This window comes from Ictalurus punctatus, chromosome 20 (assembly GCF_001660625.3).
Source record: "Ictalurus punctatus breed USDA103 chromosome 20, Coco_2.0, whole genome shotgun sequence".
Lineage (NCBI taxonomy): Eukaryota > Metazoa > Chordata > Actinopteri > Siluriformes > Ictaluridae > Ictalurus > Ictalurus punctatus.
The window spans coordinates 23,241,085-23,263,651 of record NC_030435.2 but is presented as its reverse complement, the minus strand read 5'-3'; the positions used below and the strand labels follow the sequence as shown (position 1 = coordinate 23,263,651).

The 22,567-nt window shown below is 46.0% G+C and overlaps 1 protein-coding gene across 1 annotated transcript; it reads right to left on the bottom strand.

Annotated features, from left to right (window-relative positions):
* On the bottom strand, window positions 1–16,366 carry scinlb (scinderin like b). Its single transcript, XM_053673695.1, has 17 exons — window positions 16,290–16,366; window positions 12,776–12,961; window positions 10,593–10,747; window positions 7,351–7,512; window positions 7,104–7,253; window positions 6,678–6,767; window positions 5,035–5,167; window positions 4,577–4,665; window positions 4,001–4,216; window positions 3,192–3,329; window positions 2,986–3,072; window positions 2,409–2,579; window positions 2,107–2,281; window positions 1,685–1,800; window positions 1,467–1,544; window positions 1,212–1,272; window positions 1–1,105 (listed from the first exon to the last, which is right to left on the bottom strand). Exons 2-17 carry the CDS (start codon window positions 12,954–12,956, stop codon window positions 945–947), a joined length of 2,163 nt encoding a protein of 720 aa, XP_053529670.1. The 5' UTR covers window positions 12,957–12,961; window positions 16,290–16,366; the 3' UTR covers window positions 1–944.
* Window positions 16,367–22,567: the final 6,201 nt, after the last annotated feature.

The window sequence follows — 22,567 nt, the reverse complement described above, 5'->3', positions numbered from 1 at the left end:
TTCTATTTAAAATTGGAGAATTTTTTATTCAAGCCAGAAACATCAAAAACAGTATTTTTTAAAAATATCATTTCATATGACAGAACGCAGTTCCGTACGCACCTGGGGTCAAACAGGAAGTAATAGAACGAGAAAGAAAGAGACAGAGAGGCAGAATAGATACGGAGATTGGAAACACTCCCAAGTCTGATTTACTGTTTAATATCCTAAAACATTTTCGGACATGATTTACCGGACTCCACGAATCGACCAATCGCAATCCGTTTGTCGGAGAGGATCAGTCGTGATAAATGCTTTAATATATCAGAGAAAAATGGCAACAACAACAACAACAACAAAAAAAACCTTCTATGTTTAATTTTTTAAATTTTGTTTTGGCACTCAGGTCACGATGCCGGTCTTCACACTAATTTAATAATTACTCGAGAAATGGACCGAGGATGGTGATTTGATGACTGGCGTCCTTTAAAAACGGAATTTTCCCCCAACCAACAGCATTTAAAATAACACGCACCCGACCCAAATCCGGACACTCGCTCTAAATAGTTCAAGTTTATTGATAATCGGCAGAATTTCGTTTTTAAATCTAAACGCAGGACGTTAAGCGCCCTCGATCGGACCTAAATGTCCTGGGTGACTAGATCACATCGTTAATCGTTAATATTACGTAACTGTTTGTAATGGAAAGTTCTGCCACGTTCGCTGTGGTCGATAAAGGTTTAAATCACCAGTTTGAATTTCCTGGGCATTCTAACTCATTAGAGAAAGTGTGTTCTGTATCGTACACGTCAGCTGACCCGTCTCTGGAACTTTCCATACGGCACGTCGGCATGTATGATACGGTAACGACAGTCAAGTTAAAGGGAAATATGTCGAATCGGCTGTTTGTGCATCGGGCCTGCTAAGTGCAAGCAGCAGTTAGAGGATGAGAGCATGATGAAGAATTAAAAGCGAGCGCGGATTCTATCCAGGGGGTCGGTGTCCCACATTTTGGCGTCCCAGCCCTGGAACCAGCCTGTGAAGGTCGGAGGCTCGGTGCCTTGTTTAATGGTGGTGATGGGGATACCACGCCGGCCGGACGGGTCTGTGTCCAGGTACTCTTTAGCTGTGGAGAGGATAATAATAATAATAATAATAATAATAATAAAATGTTCCATTTATTTAGCCGTGTTCAGTGTTGTGTTACGGCATATTTAGACATCGAGTCTTACCGATTTTTGGAGCGCCGGTCTTCTCCACTTCGTTAGCTTCGTTGCCCACCCACAGGAAGAGCTACGGATAAGAGGATCGTAATCATCTTGAGGACTTTACAATTACTCGGTGTCTCTTAAGACAACAAAGGCCATGTGCTTTAGTTCGAGTTTAAATTTTTGTTGTGTCTCCGCCCGCCGTCTCGTCATCGAATCACTGTTTCAGTGTTTCCTACGTTCTCCCTAATCACTCTGCGACGGACGGAGTTCACTCACCTGATCCCAAGTGTCCAGCAACATGACGTCGTCGGTGGCCAAATCCGCCTGGCCGAAGTCACCGGGTACCTCCTCAACCTGCGAGGACAGGAAGTGGAAAATCGGGAATGAATTCATCCGAGCACGCACCGTAATGTCACGTTAATTTCTCATTAATATCAAGAGAAAAGCTTTTTATTGATTTATTTATGTATGTATGTATTTATTTATTTATTTACCGTGAGCCGGCCAGACTTGTTGGAGCAGCCGAACAGACGAGGGGGTTTGACGGTATTTTTCAGAGTCACGGAAGTCTGATATTCCTTCTTCCCTCCCAGAGCGGTCCAGAATCCGGCTACGACGAGACGTCAGGGATTAAAAAGGGTTAATATTGCAGCACGGGTCCGTGAAGCGGCGCTTTAAAGGAATGCTCTGGAATTCATTTCTTTTTTAACCTAGTCTCTATCCAACGCATCTGTAGTGTACGTGTGATTAGTATGGGCAGGAAGTTTGAAATGTTTCATTCGTGACATTTGTTCACTTCAAATTCACTTACAATGGAAGTCTATGGGAAGTTTATTCTTTTTTCTTTCTTTTTTTTTTGTGAGCATGAAAACCAAAAGGTGGATTTTCTAATATAAAATGCAGAGCCAATCCTGACCTGGCTCTTTGCCCTCGGTGACGTCGGTGGGTTTCCCTCCCAGGAAGCTGACGACGAATTTGGCACCTTTAACTTCCTCCTCGCTGGCACCGACGCCCCTCCACACGAAGAGCGAATCGGGAGACTTCAGCACGAACACATCGTTGGAGTTGAGGTTGGATGCACAAGGCTTCACCTAGAGTTACAGTCAGAGAGAGAGATAACGATAATTGCACGTGAGGTCATATAAACACTATACACTGGGCAGTATAAACCAGATCCATTCAGTTTAAACTTTAAACTGCGAGACTCCGCCCACTCACCTCCACGGCGCGAGTGGCTTTGGCGGTGCTGGTACGGACGTGGAAGAGACGCGTGGTTCCCGCCTGCGTCTGCCCTCCTTTACGTGACGTTCCTCCACTGTGGATGATCATGGGCTTTCCTTTAAACAAGCTCATCAGGTGAGGCGGCTCCTGACCCTGAGTTACACGCACCTGAACGCACATAAGCATCACAAAAATATGATCCGAGTCCATTTAATACTCTTTAAGAAAGAAATAAAACGCTTCGTGAATCAGGGAATTTATAACCGTTGCTGCTGTGATGTAAGATTAATAAAACATTAAGAGTGTTGATTCAGGAAAAGAATTGATTTGTGATTTGTAGCTGCGCTACTGTCCGAGCTGCTGTTATAGAAAATTAATCAACACCTTCTGACCAATCAGAATCCAGAATTCAACTCAATCTAATCGATACTCATGAGACTGAGCGTTAACTTGTGGTGCATTACGAGGATTGTCCAACACTGCCCCCTGGTGTTCGGTAGGATTTTTTCGCATGACTGTTCGGCGTAACCGTCAGGTGTTCACACTGAGGTTGGGAAATGTAAATGATACACACCTGGACGGGAGCTCCGCCCATGGAGTCGTCCAGCTGCACGGTGAGGAAGGCGGAGGCGGCCAGCTCGTCCTGAGTGCTCTTTAATCCCTGCCTGAGAAACACAGTCACACACTCACGTTAACAACACTGTGCATCACAAGACTCTGCTGAATACTCCGTTCTGATTGGTCAAGAGGTGTATGTGGGCGTGGTCAGTGTGGATTGACTTGCCAGGTGTAGATGATGTGCTGCTCTCGGCTGCCCTGTTTGTAGCTGTACAGGATGATGTAACAGTCGCCTCCGAAGAACTGACCGTATGCCGCAGGGTCCACGGGGACGCGAGCTCCGCCCTCCACACGCCAGATCTAAACACACACACACACACACACACACACACACAGACATTAAACATCTGCTCGAATCATTTGTCTTTCATCCACACATCAACTTCTTTCTTCATACATCTATCCATTTTTCCTGTCTGTCATTCTGTCCCTCTGTCGGTTTCTGTCGTCCGGTTCAGTTCTTCCTTTCTTTCTTTTTCTTTCCTATATTTTTGACCTGTCTTTCAGCCATCCATCCTTTCATCTCTACATCCTTTCTTTCTTTCTTTCATCCTACACCTGTCCATCCATCCTTTCTTCCTTTTATCCCTCTATGCTTTCTTTCTTTCTTTCTTTCAGATATTTTTGACCTCTTTCAGCCATCCATCCTTTCATCCCTCTATCCTTCCTTCCTTCCTTTCTTTGTCATGCTGTCACTCTCTCATTTTCTGTTCTCCTGTTTTTCTGTTCTTTCTTTCTCACATGTCTTTCAGCCATCCGTTCTTTCGTCCCGCTGTCCATTTTTTTCTTTCCGTCATTCTGTTTTTCTTTCTCTCGGAAACCCCAAACTATTTTTTTTTCCCTTTGTTTTAAAAGAGTCTGAAACATGGTGCAGCTGGAGGTTACTCTAGGTGTAATGGTAAATGTAAATTCCATCAGATTTCCTCCAGAACAATCTCGAAATGGAACGAGCAGGAGGACGCGTATCGTACCTGAACCTTTCCGGACCCGTCGTCCACCATGTTGTGCTGCGCCGCCATGGCCTGGTTGGTGTGCAGGGTGGAGGCGTCGAAGGGGACCTGCTTCACCTGTGCGATCTGCCCGATGGTGTACGCTTTGCTCGGGCCCGTGGTCTGGTCCTTATCCTTCCAGTTCGAGAAGAACTGCTTGAAGAGAGTGGTCTCGCCCCCTGCAGGCAGCACCTGGATCTGCAGGCACGCAAAGGCAAAGACTACACTGTAATAAAGCTTTAACACAGGATTCATATTCATTTTATTATTTCGTTATTTTAAATCCCATCAGTGTTTCATCGTAATAAAAATATGCAAATGTTTGCACTCAGCTGTAACGTAAAACTACAAACAGTTCAATGTTTTGGTTAAAATAATGATGTTCTTCTTCTTCTTTTTAGTCTACTGTGTTTTTTAAAAAGGTCAAAAGGAAATAAAAAGCGGGGAAGTGGTGAAAATATGTAAAATGATCTCCTTCAACAAAAAATAAGGATTAGGAAAATGTATAAATCTGATGTTCTGTTCTGTGGAATGTTTTGGCACATGGAGGCAGTGTACCTGTGTTTTACTGGAGTAGTTCTTCTCTTTAATAAAGTCCTGAGCCACCTTCATGGCCACCTTGCGCTCCTGCGTGTTAGCGTTCGAACCTGAGAGCAAAACACGTAACAAACTATAAACGAAAAAAGCATGACGTTCATTAATCAGTCTAAACTGTAACTGTCGGCGAATTGCTGGAGTATAAGAGGAATACATGCTGTAATAGGAAAATAATCAGCCTCGGGGCTGTAACAGTAGCGTGAACACACCACCGTGTGGTTGACGATTTTCTTATAACAGCGTGTCCCAAAGTGTTTAATCACAAGTCCTAAATTCTCAACACTGCTATTATAACCTCAGGAAATGGGACTGAAACCGAAAACACTGGTAAGTTGAACGTGGAACCAAAAAATAAATAAATAAATAAAGAATCGAAACTTCCTGAACACATGATGAACTGTGTTTAATCTGCGTCCCACCTTTCCATACGAACACGTTGCCATCCACGCCGTTGTCCAGGATGTAGCAGTCATCGAGTGACAGCATTTCCTGTTTGAACGGACTGGACGGAGCCACGCTGGACGTCTTCATGGAGCCGGTGGCGTCGGAGATCTGCATGGAGACCGGAGTGGGATGATTAGAGTGTGATTATAACAGTGGAACTATTCGAGTAGGATCATTCATGTGAGATTATTAGAGTGGAATTATTAGAGTGGGATTATTAGAGTGGGATTATTAGAGTGGAATTATTAGAGTGGGATTATTAGAGTGGGATTATTAGAGTGGAATTATTAGAGTGGGATTAGTAGAGTGGGATTATTAGAGTGGGATTATTAGAGTGGGATTATTAGAGTGGGATTATTAGAGTGGAATTAGTAGAGTGGGATTATTAGAGTGGGATTATTAGAGTGGGATTAGTAGAGTTGGATTATTAGAGTGGGATTATTAGAGTGGGATCATTAGAGTGGGATTATTAGAGTGGAATTAGTAGAGTGGAATTAGTAGAGTGGGATTATTAGTGTGGGATTATTAGAGTGGAATTAGTAGAGTGGAATTATTAGAGTGGAATTAGTAGAGTGGGATTATTAGAGTGGAATTATTAGAGTGGAATTAGTAGAGTGGGATTATTAGTGTGGGATTATTAGAGTGGAATTAGTAGAGTGGGATTATTAGAGTGGGATTATTAGAGTGGGATTATTAGAGTGGGATTATTAGAGTGGAATTAGTAGAGTGGGATTATTAGAGTGGAATTAGTAGAGTGGGATTATTAGAGTGGGATTATTAGAGTGGGATTATTAGAGTGGAATTAGTAGAGTGGGATTATTAGAGTGGGATTATTAGAGTGGAATTAGTAGAGTGGGATTATTAGAGTGGGATTATTAGAGTGGAATTAGTAGAGTGGGATTATTAGAGTGGGATTATTAGAGTGGGATTATTAGAGTGGAATTATTAGAGTGGAATTAGTAGAGTGGGATTACTAGAGTGGGATTATTAGAGTGGGATTATTAGAGCAAGATTATCTGAGCGGGATTTTTCAAATGGAGCTGTTTGAGTGGGATTATTGAAATAGGATCATTTGCGTGATATTATTAGAGGGATTATTTGAGTAAGACTATTCGAGCAGGATTATTTAAGCGTGATTATTCTTGTGGGATTATTACATTAGGATTATTAGAGCAAGATTACCTGAGTGGGATTATTCAAATGGAACTGTTTGAGCGGGATGATTGAAATAGGACTATTTGAGTGATATAATTAGAGAGAGATTATTTGAGCAAGATTATTAGAGCAAGATTATTAAAGTGGGATTACTATATTAGGATTATTAGCGCAAGATTATTTGCATGGGATTATCGATGTGGGATTATTTGAGTGGAACCATTCGAGTGGGACTAATAGAGTGGGATCATGGAAATAGGATTATTCGAGTGATATTATTAGAGTAGGATTATTCGTGTAGGATTATAAGAGTGCGATTATTAGAGCAGGATTATTTAATGGGATTATCAGAGGGGTTATTAGAGCGATATTATTCGAGTGTGTATTCACTGGTCACAATGTAAAAATCCGGAACAGAGTGTTGAAGAGTATGGTAGTGAAGCGTGTGGAGGTTCTGCATTACCAGGTACAACGCTCCCTTTTTCTTGTTGAACAGCTCGACATTCTCGTCATCAGGGGTAGCAGGAGCGATGCTCGGTTTGGGTCCGAGAACCTGGAGGAAATTCGGGACATTACCATGTGACCATTATGGAAAGATACTGTGATCATTTTTATTATCATTTACATTTATGGAATTTGGCTGACGCCCTTATCCAGAGCGACTTACATTTATCTCATTTATACCTCTGAGTAATTGAGGGTTAAGGGCCTCGCTCAAGGGCCCAAGAGTGGCAGCAGAGCTGGGGTTTGAACTCATGAACTTCTGATCAGTAACCCAACCCGCTGAGCCACCACTGCCCATTGTTTGTTAAATGTGTAAGAACACGTGTGTGTGTGTGTGTGTGTGTGTGTGTGTGTGTGTGTGTAGGTACGTGAGACAGCTTCTCACCTCAATAATCTCCTGAGGTTCAGATCCTTCCTCCACCATGCACAGTTTGGCTCTGCCGTTGCGCTCGTTATCGCGGATGTCGATGGCCACCTGAGACGCCTTCACCTTCTCAAAGCGGTTACAATCACAGCCCATCCACTGGTAGATGTTCTGCAGGGGAAGTCAAGGTTAGTGGAAGAGTTTCTGACGCGTCCAGGATATCACAGTCTTTTCTCTTCCTGAGAGGAAGTGTAGTCGAGGACGTTACCTTTCCCAGGTCCACGATAAAGCAGTCGCCCTTATTAAAGCTGGCCCAGGAAAAGTTCACCTCGGTGGCTCTGATCACTCTCCGGCCCTTCACGTGCAGCAAACGCTTCACGTTCGCTTCGTTAGTCACCACGTGATTGAAACCAGACGCAACACCACCTTTCTGCAAAAGATGAGAATAATTGTTCACATTGTACAACCTGTGCTGTGGCCTCTCTACCTGCCCGTCTCAGAGGAGGAGGTGTGGCCTCTCTACCTGCCTGTCTCAGAGGAGGAGGTGTGGCCTCTCTACCTGCCTGTCTCAGAGGAGGAGGTGTGGCCTCTCTACCTGCCTGTCTCAGAGGAGGAGGTGTGGCCTCTCTACCTGCCCGTCTCAGAGGAGGAGGTGTGGCCTCTCTACCTGCCCGTCTCAGAGGAGGAGGTGTGGCCTCTCTACCTGCCTGTCTCAGAGGAGGAGGTGTGGCCTCTCTACCTGCCCGTCTCAGAGAAGGAGGTGTGGCCTCTCTACCTGCCTGTCTCAGAGGAGGAGGTGTGGCCTCTCTACCTGCCCGTCTCAGAGGAGGAGGTGTGGCCTCTCTACCTGCCTGTCTCAGAGAAGGAGGTGTGGCCTCTCTACCTGCCTGTCTCAGAGAAGGAGGTGTGGCCTCTCTACCTGCCTGTCTCAGAGGAGGAGGTGTGGCCTCTCTACCTGCCTGTCTCAGAGAAGGAGGTGTGGCCTCTCTACCTGCCTGTCTCAGAGAAGGAGGTGTGGCCTCTCTACCTGCCTGTCTCAGAGAAGGAGGTGTGGCCTCTCTACCTGCCTGTCTCAGAGAAGGAGGTGTGGCCTCTCTACCTGCCTGTCTCAGAGGAGGAGGTGTGGCCTCTCTACCTGCCTGTCTCAGAGGAGGAGGTGTGGCCTCTCTACCTGCCCGTCTCAGAGGAGGAGGTGTGGCCTCTCTACCTGCCTGTCTCAGAGGAGGAGGTGTGGCCTCTCTACCTGCCTGTCTCAGAGAAGGAGGTGTGGCCTCTCTACCTGCCCGTCTCAGAGGAGGAGGTGTGGCCTCTCTACCTGCCTGTCTCAGAGGAGGAGGTGTGGCCTCTCTACCTGCCTGTCTCAGAGAAGAAGGTGTGGCCTCTCTACCTGCCTGTCTCAGAGAAGGAGGTGTGGCCTCTCTACCTGCCTGTCTCAGAGGAGGAGGTGTGGCCTCTCTACCTGCCTGTCTCAGAGAAGAAGGTGTGGCCTCTCTACCTGCCTGTCTCAGAGGAGGAGGTGTGGCCTCTCTACCTGCCTGTCTCAGAGGAGGAGGTGTGGCCTCTCTACCTGCCTGTCTCAGAGAAGAAGGTGTGGCCTCTCTACCTGCCTGTCTCAGAGAAGGAGGTGTGGCCTCTCTACCTGCCTGTCTCAGAGAAGAAGGTGTGGCCTCTCTACCTGCCTGTCTCAGAGAAGAAGGTGTGGCCTCTCTACCTGCCTGTCTCAGAGAAGGAGGTGTGGCCTCTCTACCTGCCTGTCTCAGAGAAGAAGGTGTGGCCTCTCTACCTGCCTGTCTCAGAGAAGGAGGTGTGGCCTCTCTACCTGCCCGTCTCAGAGAAGAAGGTGTGGCCTCTCTACCTGCCTGTCTCAGAGAAGGAGGTGTGGCCTCTCTACCTGCCCGTCTCAGAGAAGAAGGTGTGGCCTCTCTACCTGCCTGTCTCAGAGAAGGAGGTGTGGCCTCTCTACCTGCCTGTCTCAGAGAAGGAGGCGTGGCTTCTTTACCTGCCTGTCTCAGAGGAGGAGGTGTGGCCTCTCTACCTGCCTGTTTCAGAGGAGGAGGTGTGGCCTCCCTACCTGCCTATCTCAGAGAAGGAGGTGTGGCCTCTCTACCTGCCTGTCTCAGAGAAGGAGGCGTGGCTTCTTTACCTGTCCGTCTCAGAGAAGGAGGTGTGGCCTCTCTACCTGCCTGTCTCAGAGAAGGAGGTGTGGCCTCTCTACCTGCCTGTCTCAGAGAAGGAGGCGTGGCTTCTTTACCTGTCCGTCTCAGAGAAGGAGGTGTGGCCTCTCTACCTGCCTGTCTCAGAGAAGGAGGTGAGGCCTCTCTACCTGCCTGTCTCAGAGAAGGAGGTGTGGCCTGTCTACCTGCCTATCTCAGAGAAGGAGGTGTGGCCTCTCTACCTGCCTTTCTCAGAGAAGGAGGCATGGCTTCTTTACCTGCCCGTCTGTGAGAAGGAGGCGTGGCCTCTCTACCTGCCCATCCCAGAGCAGGAGGGGTGGCCTCTTTACCTGCCTGTCTCAGAGAAGAAGGCGTGGCCTTTTGCTTGTCTGACTCAGAGAGAGGGGCGTGGCCTCTGTAGCTGCCAGTCTCAGTAAAGGATGTGAGGCCTCTGTACCCGTCTGTCTCAGAAAAGGTGTGACCTCTGTACATGTCTGTTTCAGTAAAGGAGGCGTGGAACCTTCCTGTCTAAGAGACAGGAGGCATGGCCTCTGTGTGTCAATCACACTAAAGGAGGCGTGGCCTCGAAAATACAGATTTCTACATTTAAAGCGCTAAAACTGTATCCTACCGATGATCGTACGTTAATCTGCATATTGTATTATCACCAAAACAGGGGCACAAATCTCCACGTGCAGCTACACAAAGAGGATTACAAACACAACCTTAAATCCTAACTAGCCTACGAGACAAAGCCGAGCCGTTCTTTTATGATGCAGGCTCTGAAAACACGAGTTTAAAAAACGAAGACTAGAAGAACACACGGGGTTCAGTGAGAGCTGCAGGAAATGAAAAACAGACCTGCGTTTCTAAAGTCGAGGTCGGTAAACATGCTGCGGTAACAAAACTGGTGTGTTGTGTTGGAAAGAATGCACCGCTGAAGTACTGAATGCCTTATAATTGTTTCTTCGCATGGTCTCTCTGTGCACATGAATACCACATCACCATGGACACACACACACACACACACACTTTTCAAAAATGCACTCGAGAGCTTTTTTCGAAGCGGCGGGCAAACGAGATTTCGCGTGCAGGAAAAAGTACGTGGTCGGCCGCTGGACGTGTCAATCAAACGGGTTATTTCTGTGAAAGTAGGCGGGTCTTGGCTTTTTTTTAAACGACGAAACGTACCAGATTGTGACAGATATCTGGTTTGTGAGACTACAGGCATATTAATACTAAAGTTTCCATCATGACTCATGGGTGTAGATGAATGGGGGGGGAGGGGCGACGATGGGACGACGACGACACAGCCTTGTTTGTGGAGGATTTATGAAAAGCATCATTAGATGCCCACCTGATACTTAATGCCAGACTTGAAGTATCCCAGGAAGGTCCGAGATTCGTTATTCTGGACCTCGCGGAACTGCACCGGGCCCCCGCCGAGATGGTCGTCCAGCTGCGTGGCAAAGATGGCCGCCGCGCCGCTCTCGTCCTGCGAGCACTCGTCTCCTATAATCAGAAATCAGAACGGACGAGGAGGGGATTATCAGTGGTGCCGTTTTTAAGCAGGGACTCTTTACATCTTTACACTCTTTACACTCTTTGCTCGTTAACAGTGAATCATCGCCAGAACTCCAATCCAATCCGAGTTCCCCGGTAAACTACAGGTTGCCCGATTACCTCCCAAAGACTTACCACCATTTTCTTTCCATAACCGGAGAAAGTTTGTGATATTATGACCTGTGATTGTTTTCCTTTGCCTAACTATAGTATTATACTTACATTATTCTCAAATGAACCATGTAACATTAGCATAATCGATTACAGCCAATCACACTGTAACATTCAACACTCTGGAGCTTGTACCCGGAATGTATATCTTACATCTCGTAGAATCTCTACTATAAACGTCCGTCGCTGCATCGGTGCGACTGTGTCGCTGCGTCAGTGCTTCATTACGAAGTTTCGCTTCCCTTTAACCCTGAAATCTGCTCATCGTACACGAGTCGAACTTCTCGCTCTTCACACCGGCAAACCGCTCAGGTGTCGAAAAACGAGCTTATATTCACACACGGGAGTACATTCATTACGGATACAGACGCTCCTGACCGAGATTTTCTAAAGAACCTAGTTAGTTCTCTTTACCAGAAAATAAATGTTTAACCCAGCATGACCCTGACCCTAACCCTGACCAAGATAATACTACAGTTACTGAAGATTCAGAAAGAACTCATTAAACGCGTCGCGCATCGCTATTGTGACTCGGATAAGGTAATAACGGTGGCAGCCTCGTCGTATTTTTTTGTCCGGACTGTTCCTTTAAGTCCTCCAGCTTGCCGTAGCTGTGGAGACACGTCGAGACGTGCCAGCGTACTCCTCGGGAGAAGAAAACTTGGCCAGATTCGATTAGGGAGCTATGAAAACCACATGGTAACCCTGAGAAAAGACATGCGGGGAGGCTAGGAATCTTTCCACTCCGGATATTCAGGGTAACGATGTACGTGCTGGATGAGACTCACACACACACACACACACACACACACACACACACACACACACACACACTGCACGAAAGCGGAAAAACGTGGTAAGCGGTGGAGTTCAATTGCGCCACAGGGTCGAAGACGAGCTATACGGACAACCAGCAATGAATCGCCCAAGAAACACAAAACACGAGAGCCAGTTCTGCGTTCCGCTGCGCGGGATTCATAAGAACAGAAGGAGAACTTCGGTCGAGGCCGTTACGATCCCCACGACACGAACAGTACATCGTTCTAACGTCTCGCGGGGAGGAGCTAGACGTGCTCGAGAAGAAAAGGGAAGGAAGAACGACACGGGGTCGGTGTCTATCGTGCGCAAATGGCGAAACGCAAAGTGCGTCGAGGTGGAGGATTTCACACAAGCTGGCGAAATCTCAATCCCGATTGGTCAGAAGACGTGGTGTTGATTCGTTTTCTACAACGGCACGTCTGACTGTAGAGCGATTCCAAAAAATCGCAGGTTCACACGAACGTGCTCGTTCTAATATCCTATCGCTCCGCGTGCGCTCCGGATGAACGTCTTTTAAAAGACGACGAACGATACGCTGACGCTTCCTGCGACGAGACGTTTGTTTAACACGTGCGGAAGAAGTCTATAGCGGTCAGCTAAAGTCTTCGGGACGGAGAAGTTTACGCTTTCGTGGATTCTCGGTAACACGGGCAGCCGCATTTTAAAAAATAAACAAAGCGTCTTATTAACTTCTCGAGAGAGAGAGAGAGAGAGAAGAGAGAGAGAAGAGAGGCGGATGTTTATGAGGCAACAACTGTTTATAGCGGCGTGAGAACATTAACTAAATTGTTTTTGTGGATCGACTTGTTTCACAACATTAAACGTAACCATAAAAGGATGGAAGAAAGAAGAAAAAAAAAAACTATGACGTGTCCTTCTTTAATAAATAAAAAACGTGGTAATTTGCTGTGGAATAAAACATAAGTTTAATCACCTTAAGTCTGATCTTCCAAATGAAAACATCTGGAGAAACATAATGGCACTCACCCAGCCACATGTGGATGTAGTAGGATGGTGCAGTTGTGGTGTACAGCAGGAGGTAGGCGTCTCCGGTGTAGAAGCTTCCATAGAAGTTCTTGGGAACAGGCTTGAGGTCCATGTTCTCAATACGCCAGATCTGCAGACCAGGCGCCTTCCCGGCTGTATCGAACTCCTTGTGGGACACCATGATGCCTGCAACGGAAAGAACCGGGTTAAATAGTGGACATCCGTGTGTGTCCATCCCATCAAATCTCCGAACGCCATGGGCGGTCCAGAGTTTTGGGCTGTTTCTGAGGTGGACGGAAAGAAGAACTACACCTGGAGCTTAGAATATGAGTGAGACAGTTTCAAAGGATTATAACGGCGGAAGGAACCGGTGAAGAACTGGTCGATCGACACGAAATATGAGGCTTTAGGAATTCCGTGAGTTTGCAGGATAAGGATAGTAAGTGAGCAAAGAGGGAAGACGCTCGTTCTTTGTGGATCACTGGAAGCACCGGAGCTTTGGGACGAATTCGTCGAATGATTCAAACTTTCTGAACTGTAAATAACCAGAAGATGGAAAGCTTGTTCGTGTATGTAAGAACACATACTGCTGGAGACTTTTTGGATCAAGAACGATGAGGCCAGAAGAGACGGTGGTGGTGAAACACTTCCGGAAGAACCTTAAGAGGAACCAGACTCTAAATGGAACCTGTTGTCTTCTGGGTGGCACCAGATTACATCGCGATTATAAATCATTATTTACGTTCATGAAACGGACCTCTTCAGTTTAATATCCTGTAATCTGAGCTGTCGAGTATGATTATAACTTGCTTTTGCAGTATTGCAAATTCATCTCAATACGCAACCTATTGCATGACAACTTCCTGTTATGTTATCTGTGACGTGTAAAGTGAGGCCATCCCAATGTCCAAACAACCGACACCCGGTGTCATCAGATTGCTCTCCCTTTGCAGTGATCACCAAAACAAACGATCCTAGATCCTAGTTTTACAAAGGCGCATAAACGTAAAATCTCAGAAAAAGCAATTAACCTAGCTTCTAGGGTAATGTGAAGACGAAGCGCTCGTCACGTCTTTGTTTGGTTATAGAACTCGGAGCCGATTCAGAAGTCTGTCGGAGCTGCAGGAAAAATGCTTGGGCCCCGATGACTCGCTTGTCTTCTGGCCGACGGTTACTGGCACTGTTAGGCTTCGAAACAAACATGGCTACTTAGACTAGAGGATGTCCTGAACCTTTAAAATGTATTCAAGTACAAAACTGCGTTCCGTCGAGTTCCGTATCTTCCCAACTAACCCGAGAACATTAACAGAACATTCAGCCAGTATTCAACAGAGGGTCTAAAAATAGCGCTCCTGAAATGTTCTGCTGTAAGAATGGTTCGCTTCACAACGTTATTAGAATGTTACTGCAACGTTGTAAGAATGTTATATAAACGCGTTCCCAGAACACACACGCACCATTGGACATTCTCTGAACTGAAAGTTCCTGGAAACTTTTAGAAAATGGTTCTGCAAAATTACAACTGTTGCCTGGGGTTGAAGGATGTTCAGTTCAACCAAGGGGGTTCATTTTTTAATTTTTTTTATATTCGCATTATTTAAAAGACGTCCTACTTAGAAATGAGAAACCCTCTGATGCAGGGTTCTACAAAGAAGATTTTTCTTAGACGAAGAGCCCAAATAACATTTGAGGGTTCTAGCTGGAACCTAAGTACATTTTCATTGTTGGGAACTTTTACACACACACACACACACACACACACACACACACACACACATATATATATATATATATATATATATATATATAACACTGCATATTTGCAGTATCAATCCTGCTTGTTGAATGTGTTTGGACACTTGTGCAGAAACACAAACAAACATGTGATCTTTTGCTAATAAAACAATAAAATAATAAAATCACACCTGATGGTCATGTATTAATTTTGTAGGCTATAAAGCAGCGTTAGTTATTCATTCCCTTTTCTGGTTATGAGAACACAGTTTATGATTTACCTTAAACTCTCAGTAGATAGTGACAGCATTGCTTGAAAAAATGTGTACTGGTTTTAATGGTCATAAAGGGAATTGTATTGGTACTGGAAACTCTAATGGTCCCCGTGGGTCTCTACTGGTAATCTGTCGCCTTCTATTGGCGGTACGTTATGTCTAGTGGATACCATGTTTTGTTTTGTTGTTTTTTTTTACATTTGGTAATGGTTTTAATGGCTAACAGCTGATGGTGTGTAATGTCTGTAATGGTATTTGTAGTGGAAATCATTAGCATTTCTGTGATGGTTTCAGGGAGGACCACTCTAGAATATTATTTTCATTGGCTAGCCCAGGGGTTCCCAAACTTTTCCAGGGCGAGGCCCCCCAAATGGCATTAACATTTGACCGAGGCCCCCCTTTTGCAAGATGTCTTTAAAACACATTAATACAGACTTCTGAATATATCCCTTTTTTTTAAATTCATAATTACACCTTACATCTTTACATTACATTAGGAATTGATTGTGTGTGTGTGTGTGTGTGTGTGTGTGTGTGTGTGTGTGTGTGTGTGTGTGTGTGTGCTTGCCTGAGAGTGAGAAAGAGAAAACATACATTTATTTATTTTTCACACCAAATTGTTGAGGACCCCCGGGCGCCCCCTGGCGGCGCCTCCACTTTGAAAACCACTGGGCTAGCCTATCAATAAAAATCTTAAACCCTGTAAGACATACCAATTGCGCAAGGAGATGCATTGTCCAGAACTTTAAAACTAACAGGGATAGATTCTACAAAATCAAAACAAAAGGCTAGGAATGTGTGCACAATTCTTACAGCCTGGGGTGAGCTCGGGTGTTTCCGGAAAATGCACGGAAAACGAATGCGCGCACACACGCACGCACGCACACACACACACACACACACACACACACACACACGTATTAACTCATAAAAGTTCCAAGGGCAGCCATTTAAGTTCAGAACATTGAGAAACCAAGATGGTGCGCGCGCTGGAAACAAAACGGACAAAAATAAAACGCAATTTGTGCAGAAGTGCAACGTCACACACTCCGGCTTCTTTCACGGCATCTTTCCGCTACACTCCGTCCTTGATCCAGCTCAGGATACAGACCTGAAAGTACACTAATCAATCAGAGGAAATGCGCTTTCGTGTTAAATACCACGCAGGGAATTTCACACGCGCGCGCGCGCAAAAGTGCAGCCTGGAGACGAGTTCTTTTTTTTTTCTTTTCCTTTATTTATTTATTTATTTATTTATTTCTTGCAAACTCCATGCAGGAGAAGGATCTGATCATTAATGACACCCTGCTGGATTTCTATTTCCTCCTCAACATTATACAGCAATGCACTTTATCAAATGCAATCTCAAAGCGAACAGCAGCTCCAGCCCACTTTACTGTACAAAACATCAAAGCAAGCATGAAAAATACATACATACATATGTATATATGTGTATGTATATATATATATATATATATATATATATATATATATGAAATCCTTACCTTGATTAGCTTGCAGAAACAGAGAGAGGGAGAGAACCTGAGCAGAGCAGTTTGGTGAAGCACTCGGTGGAGTTTCCTGTCCAAACTGACACACACACACAGTTCTGTACACACTATGAGCCCTGAAACCCTCCTGACATGGAGGCGTGGATGAGGCTGGAAGGAGTGCTGATGTACAAACCAGTCTTACAGAAGTTTAGAGTGCATGTGCATAAAAAAAAAAAAAAAATACTACTACTAATAAAAGCTAAAGGGAAAACCCACAAGAATTACAATGCATAAAGATTCTGAAGGTCCAAATGTTGTCCTTTTTAAAAGAACGACCCTTCAGCAGGATGTGTTACTGTGTGTCTTTCCTGATGCAGTGTGTGCACCAATACAAAGCCACATCTAAAGCAAATATTTGGGCAGTGAAGCATAATTAATGCGTCCCCATGCACAGTGATAACAGCTGTCACATGTCAAGCAGATGCGTAGTGCTGTTTCTACATTTACATTTATTCATGTATTCACACAGCAGACGCTTTTATCCAAAGCGACTTACAAATGAGGAAATGCAGGCAAATATAGTTTAAACAAAGAGTTCAGCAAAAAAAAAAGAAAGAAAAAAAAGTAGCGGTTAGCACGTTCGCCTCACACCTCCAGGGTCGGGGGTTCGATTCCCACTGTGGCCCTGTGTGTGTGTGGTGCTGCGGGGGTTTCCTCCGGGTACTCCGGTTTCCTCCCCCAGTCCAAACACACGCACGGTAGAATGATCGGCGTGTCTAAAGTGTCCGTAGTGTATGAACGGGTGTGTGATTGTGCCCTGCGATGGATTGGCACCCTGTCCAGGGTGTACCCCGCCTCGCGCCCGATGCTCCCTGGGATAGACTCCAGGTTCCCCGTGACCCTGAAAAGGATACGCAGTTTTTGCAACGATCGCAAAATAACGCAGCGAAATCCTGTACGGACTGATAAACAGCTTTTTTCATTGTATTTCAAAAGTTGATATAGTGACGTAACGTTAAAGTAAGGAGTCTCCAGCGTCAACACTTTGTAACCTTGTAAATCTTCCGACATCTGCAGCACGACGGAGCTTCCATGGTGTCGCGTTGTTGTTGTTGTTGTTTTTTTGGTAACATGACAAGTTGCGTTCATTTTGTTTGTTATTATTAACTTCAGGAGAGAGAAAGAAAGCGAGGAGGCTGGTGAGGGGACGAGCGTTTATACGGAGCCGCTGTAACGCGAGTCAGAACGAGAACTTGTTTCAGGGATGTTTCGCAACATTACTCATAACTCTAAACGGATCAAGACGCACGACGTGTCCTTCTTTACTACGTGAATATTGTAATTTGCCGTGTTTTACTCTTCAAGGAACTATATGTTCATACACACGACATCCAGCTTCAAACTCTGTGAGGTGGGGCCCGAGGGGGCGGAGTTATACCGAAGCAGTGTTTTGAAGTTCTGCAGTCCGAGATAACACCTTGCATGGAAATTTGGTGTGGAAACACCAGCGAGACGAGAACATCAACTAGATTTATCGTCCTCCGTCAACGCAGGCGTGAAGACGGTCTTGTCAACGACTATAAACCACACTTCCACGTTCTCCTGTGCAGAGGAACGTTAAAAACAGGTTTGAACCAAAAGGCACGCCCAGAACTCGACGGTCTCGGCCTCCCGACTGTCCTCTGCTTCACGGCAAAGAAGCAGCCGCTGATTCGTTTAGACGCCCGATTATTAAAAGCAGCCGTGCTCGGTGGGTTTCTTCTTCCTCGTTTGTTTTGTCCCACGGTCACGTGTTTGCGATAATCCCGCGGAACGAAACCGCCCTTAAAGCGGCTTAATGACGGCTCGCGCAAACCGCTCCACCGAAGTACTCTCGTGTTCACTTCACACGTCACGCTCAGAGGCCGGCGTCGTGTCCCGAGCAGTTCTGATTGGTGCCTCAATGCTCCAGGGTTCAGGGTTCAGGGTTCGATCCCTGCCAAACATGTCTAAGGTCAGCGGTCCCCAACCCTGTTCCTGGAGATCTACTTTCCTGAAAATTTTATCTCCGACCATAATGATGACCACCTGACCATCTAATCATTACCTCAGGAAGTCCTTGATCAACAAAAACAGGCGTGTTAGAGTTTGGTTTGGAGATGAAACCTCCAGGAAGAAGGTTGGTGAACACTGAATTAGGAAGTTAGATATCTATAGGTATTGGGGAATCGTCAACGCTGGTGAAATCGTTCCTTTAACTGATTCCCTTAGCTAGAGCCTGTTTCGTTAAGAGATGGTGTCTTCATTTAAGCCTGGTTGCTACATAAAGATGTGCCAATGCTGGAAAGTCCCATATGAACCTGTTAGATAGTTCACCATGTTCATTTCGGCACGAGGGACTCTCAATCGGTCCACTACAGCGTGGTGTTTCACCACACGCAGCATTAATAGCTCTCTGTGTGCACGCTAGATGCCTAGCAAACATCTGCGACACGGCACGCACCAGAGCACAACCACAATCTGATTATTGTTATGAAGAACATAATGAACAGCTTCACCCATGCATGTTTACATTGCACCAACTGATAATTCACACACACACACACACACACACAGAGAGGCAGCGGGTCTCGCTGACTGTGCAGTCCAGAATAAAGCTAGGATTAGCATGCCTCCTGGTGCGCTAACTTCCTTTTAAATAACCGCGAGGACGTGTTTAGGCCACAGTGAGGCCTGTCATCACATCACAGACCCGGGAGGCGCGCACTCCGAAAAACCCTGAAGAGATTGTGTGTAGCCCCCCGTCAAATAAATGTGAAAAAACAGTAAACTTGATTAGAAGGTGAGCACGGAGAACCCGCTTCAGGCTTCGGGAAGCTAAACCAAAAAGGAAAAGGATCCACTATGATGAACAATACGGAGAAAAGTATAAGGGAAGAGTCAGGCTGTGGGACAGGAAGTGCTGCTTCGTCGGGTGTGAAGTGAGTCATAAACAGCGGCAGGCCTGTGGAGCGAGGTCAGCACGATGAGGTCATTACTGTACAGCAGGGGCGCCAAGATTTAGTGAATAGAGGCGGGACCTCTGTCTCTATTCATGTCAGTCCCAGTGAAGGAGGTGTGGCCTCTATCTCTATTCCTGTCAGTCCTGGTAAAGGAGGTGTGGCCTCAGTCTCTCATCCTGTTAGTCCCATGGAAGGAGGTGTGGCCTCTGTCTCTATTCATGTCAGTCCCGGTAAAGGAGGTGTGGCCTTGTGTCTCTCACTACCAGCAATGGGAGTGTAGCTTCCTCCTCTGCTCCTGTCAGTTCAAGGAGGTATGTCTTCTGTGCCTGTCAGTCAAAGCGAAGGAGGTGTGGCCTGGGTTGAACAATCCCATTGACAAAGGTGGGGCGTCTGCCTCTATTCCTGATAGTCCCATTTAATAAGGTGTGGCTTCTGTGCCTGTCAGTACCAGTGAAGGAGGCGTGGCCTCTGGGCCTATACTATAAGTCCCAGTGCAGGGGTGTATATCATATTATGTAATATGATTAAGTATATGATAGATTGAGTATATCAAACTGACACGACTGTCCGTGTAATGTGCGTGACTGAGTCACAGCTCGCTGTTCTCTTCTCTCTAAAGCGCCTCACTATAAACAGTTATCGTGACTCTGATCAGCGCAGCTCTGAGCACGCATCAGGAAGAGAACAAGGCCCTGCAGCACCAACGCTGCAGATAAGAGCACCAGTTTCCATTCAGACCAACCAGTGAGGAAACCGCGGTGTAGATCCTGTCCAGGGCAGAAAGGTGACAACGTCGCCAGGCCCATCAGATGCTCCGGAGGGGACTCGCAGATAAGATTCACGGCTTTGTCGGATTTGAATTGCAAAGCTGCGTTCTCGCATTAGACAAAGACAACATTCAAATCCAGTCTTCACATCAACAGCTCTGCACTGAGCCGAAGGTAATCAAAGCACACAAACCAGGTCTCAAAGCAGGGTTCTGCAGCTCGCAAGAACAGCACACCAGCTTCAAAAACAACAACCCCACTTCCTCTCCGAGAGCGCCATTGACATGACCACAAAACCCTCTGGCAGACGCCAGCGTGCAAGCTGTCAAAACCATGGGGACGTGTTCATAAACGGGGTCATAATGCGTTTTAAAAATAAAACATCCCGGAGGTGTGAGCGAACGTGGAAAACGTTCATCGGTCCTGCGAGTTTATATTAAACGGCAGAATATTTCCACCGGCGTAAGGGACGAAAATCAGGCTCGAGATTCTCGTACGAGACAGAATGGTTGCGTGAGATTAACTCTGGCAATCAGGTCAGTCTTGACTCACATCCTCTTGCCGCGCTCGAAAACACACAACCGCGACACGAAAGCAGAACCGTGCGACGTGTCACTCTCACAATCGGCGAGACCTCGTGATGAGAAAACTTCACAACTACGTTATTCATTATAACCCCGTCTGTACTCTACCGACGAACGTTCGTCCGCCTACGACCTCGAGTATCGACCCGTTTTAATTAGATGCGCGACGATTCTTTTAAACGCGACTTAACGACGTTTTTGAGCTCTGAAGACGAACGTTCACGGAGATTAAAAAAAAAAAAAAAAAAAAAAACCCCACTGTATCAGCACTTCTGATGAATGAAGCATACATAAGAGTCTATAAACTGTGGAATAAGCTGGTCATTCATGCATCAGGTCTGTTCCAGTACAGTGAACGCAATGTAATTATACCATATTCACATTTGAAATGAAATCAAAATTCATTCATTCATTAAACCCACTTATTTCACGTATGACCTGGAATAATGCTCGTACGAAGAGTTCTGGGCATTTATAAAACACTGGAGTATTTGAGGATGCATGTTATAAGGCATTATACTTCAAGGCTTAGATAACGCATTACACAAACCCCAGTGCACGGTTCCCATCCATCCATCTTCTACACCGCTTTATCCTTTTCAGGGTCACGGGGAACCTGGAGTCTATCCCAGGGAGCATGGGGCACGAGGCGGGGTACACCCTGGACAGGGAGCCAATCCATCGCAGGGCACAATCACATACACACTCACACACCCATTCATACTCTACGGACACTTTGGACACGCCAATCAGCCTACCATGCATGTGTTTGGACTGGGGGAGGAAACCGGAGTACCCGGAGGAAACCCCCGCAGCACGGGGAGAACACGCGAACTCCACACACACAGGGCCACGCCGAGAATCGACCCCCCGACCCTGGAGGCGTGAGGCGAACGTGCTCTTATGAACGTATAAAGGTTTCCTGAACCTTTATGATCCTTTATACAGGTCAGGGGGTTGTATGGGGTTAGGTACGCTATAGAAGACATTACCAATGCATTTATACTGCGTGTATTCATGTTGTGTTTGTAATGTGGTTGTTTTTAGCCCGAAGATATTTTTGTGATATTTTAAGCGATCGTAGTGGACAGAAGGATTTGGAAACGTCTTTCGGAGGAACGAGAATGGAAACAAAAAACGACACGCCTACAGTCTGGGATAGCGATGTGTTTAAACATGACCCGGTGCACAGAGAGAACAAAACAAACAAAACCAAACCCTGCATAATTATACGCTCACATTGCAGGAAGTCCAGTGCAGGATGTATACCTGAAAGAAGGAGCTTTTCCACATCACTTCATCCATCCGAGAGATAGCTTAACATACACGTATCTGTGTTCGGGCTTAACCCCGGAGTGGGCGGGGCCTAAACCAAACATTTTTTTTGTTGGGAGGGGATTAAATAGAATCTCTAATCACTCTGCACGTCGTAAACACTGGAACTAATCCAGATGTAGAAATGTCAGCAGTGCCGACATGGCGTGTGAAATCTGACAGTTCCTCAACCTCAGCTACATCACTCCAGGTCATCGTCGTGCCCGTGCGGTTATTACCTTGGACGTACCTACCCACGATATTTCCTAGCGAATTTAATTGGTTCGATTTCCCGAAATATAAACAAACAATTGGTGTCATTTAAACTATCGCAGCACTGACCGGGCCGGTACTAAAGGGTGTACGGGGGGTGACTCGGCTCGACGCATCGATTTACAAGGGAGCGAGTGAAATGAATCACATGCAGGTTTACACTCGGGTCTCCTTTAGTGAACAAGTTCAACAAAGAGACTTCATATAAACACCATAATGACCTTTCTTTCACTTTCACACTCTCCGTCGTTCCCCAGATGAGGACGGGTTTCATTCTGAGTCGGGTTCCTCTCGAGGTTTCTTCCTCGTACCGTCTCAGGGAGATCTTCCGCTTAAAATCTCTACCCTGTGTTTATATGTTTCTGTAAAGC

What these genes read in the sequence shown, in the direction of transcription:
- scinlb (XM_053673695.1), bottom strand. Translation starts at nt 12,956, where the DNA reads ATGGTGTCCCACAAGGAGTTCGATACAGCCGGGAAGGCGCCTGGTCTG. An exon ending in AGTCTGGCATTAAGTATCAG is followed by an intron (nt 7,513 to 10,592) that starts GTGGGCATCTAA and finishes CATCTTTTGCAG; the next exon opens with AAAGGTGGTGTTGCGTCTGG. An exon ending in CACCGAGGGCAAAGAGCCAG is followed by an intron (nt 1,801 to 2,106) that starts GTCAGGATTGGC and finishes GTCTCGTCGTAG; the next exon opens with CCGGATTCTGGACCGCTCTG.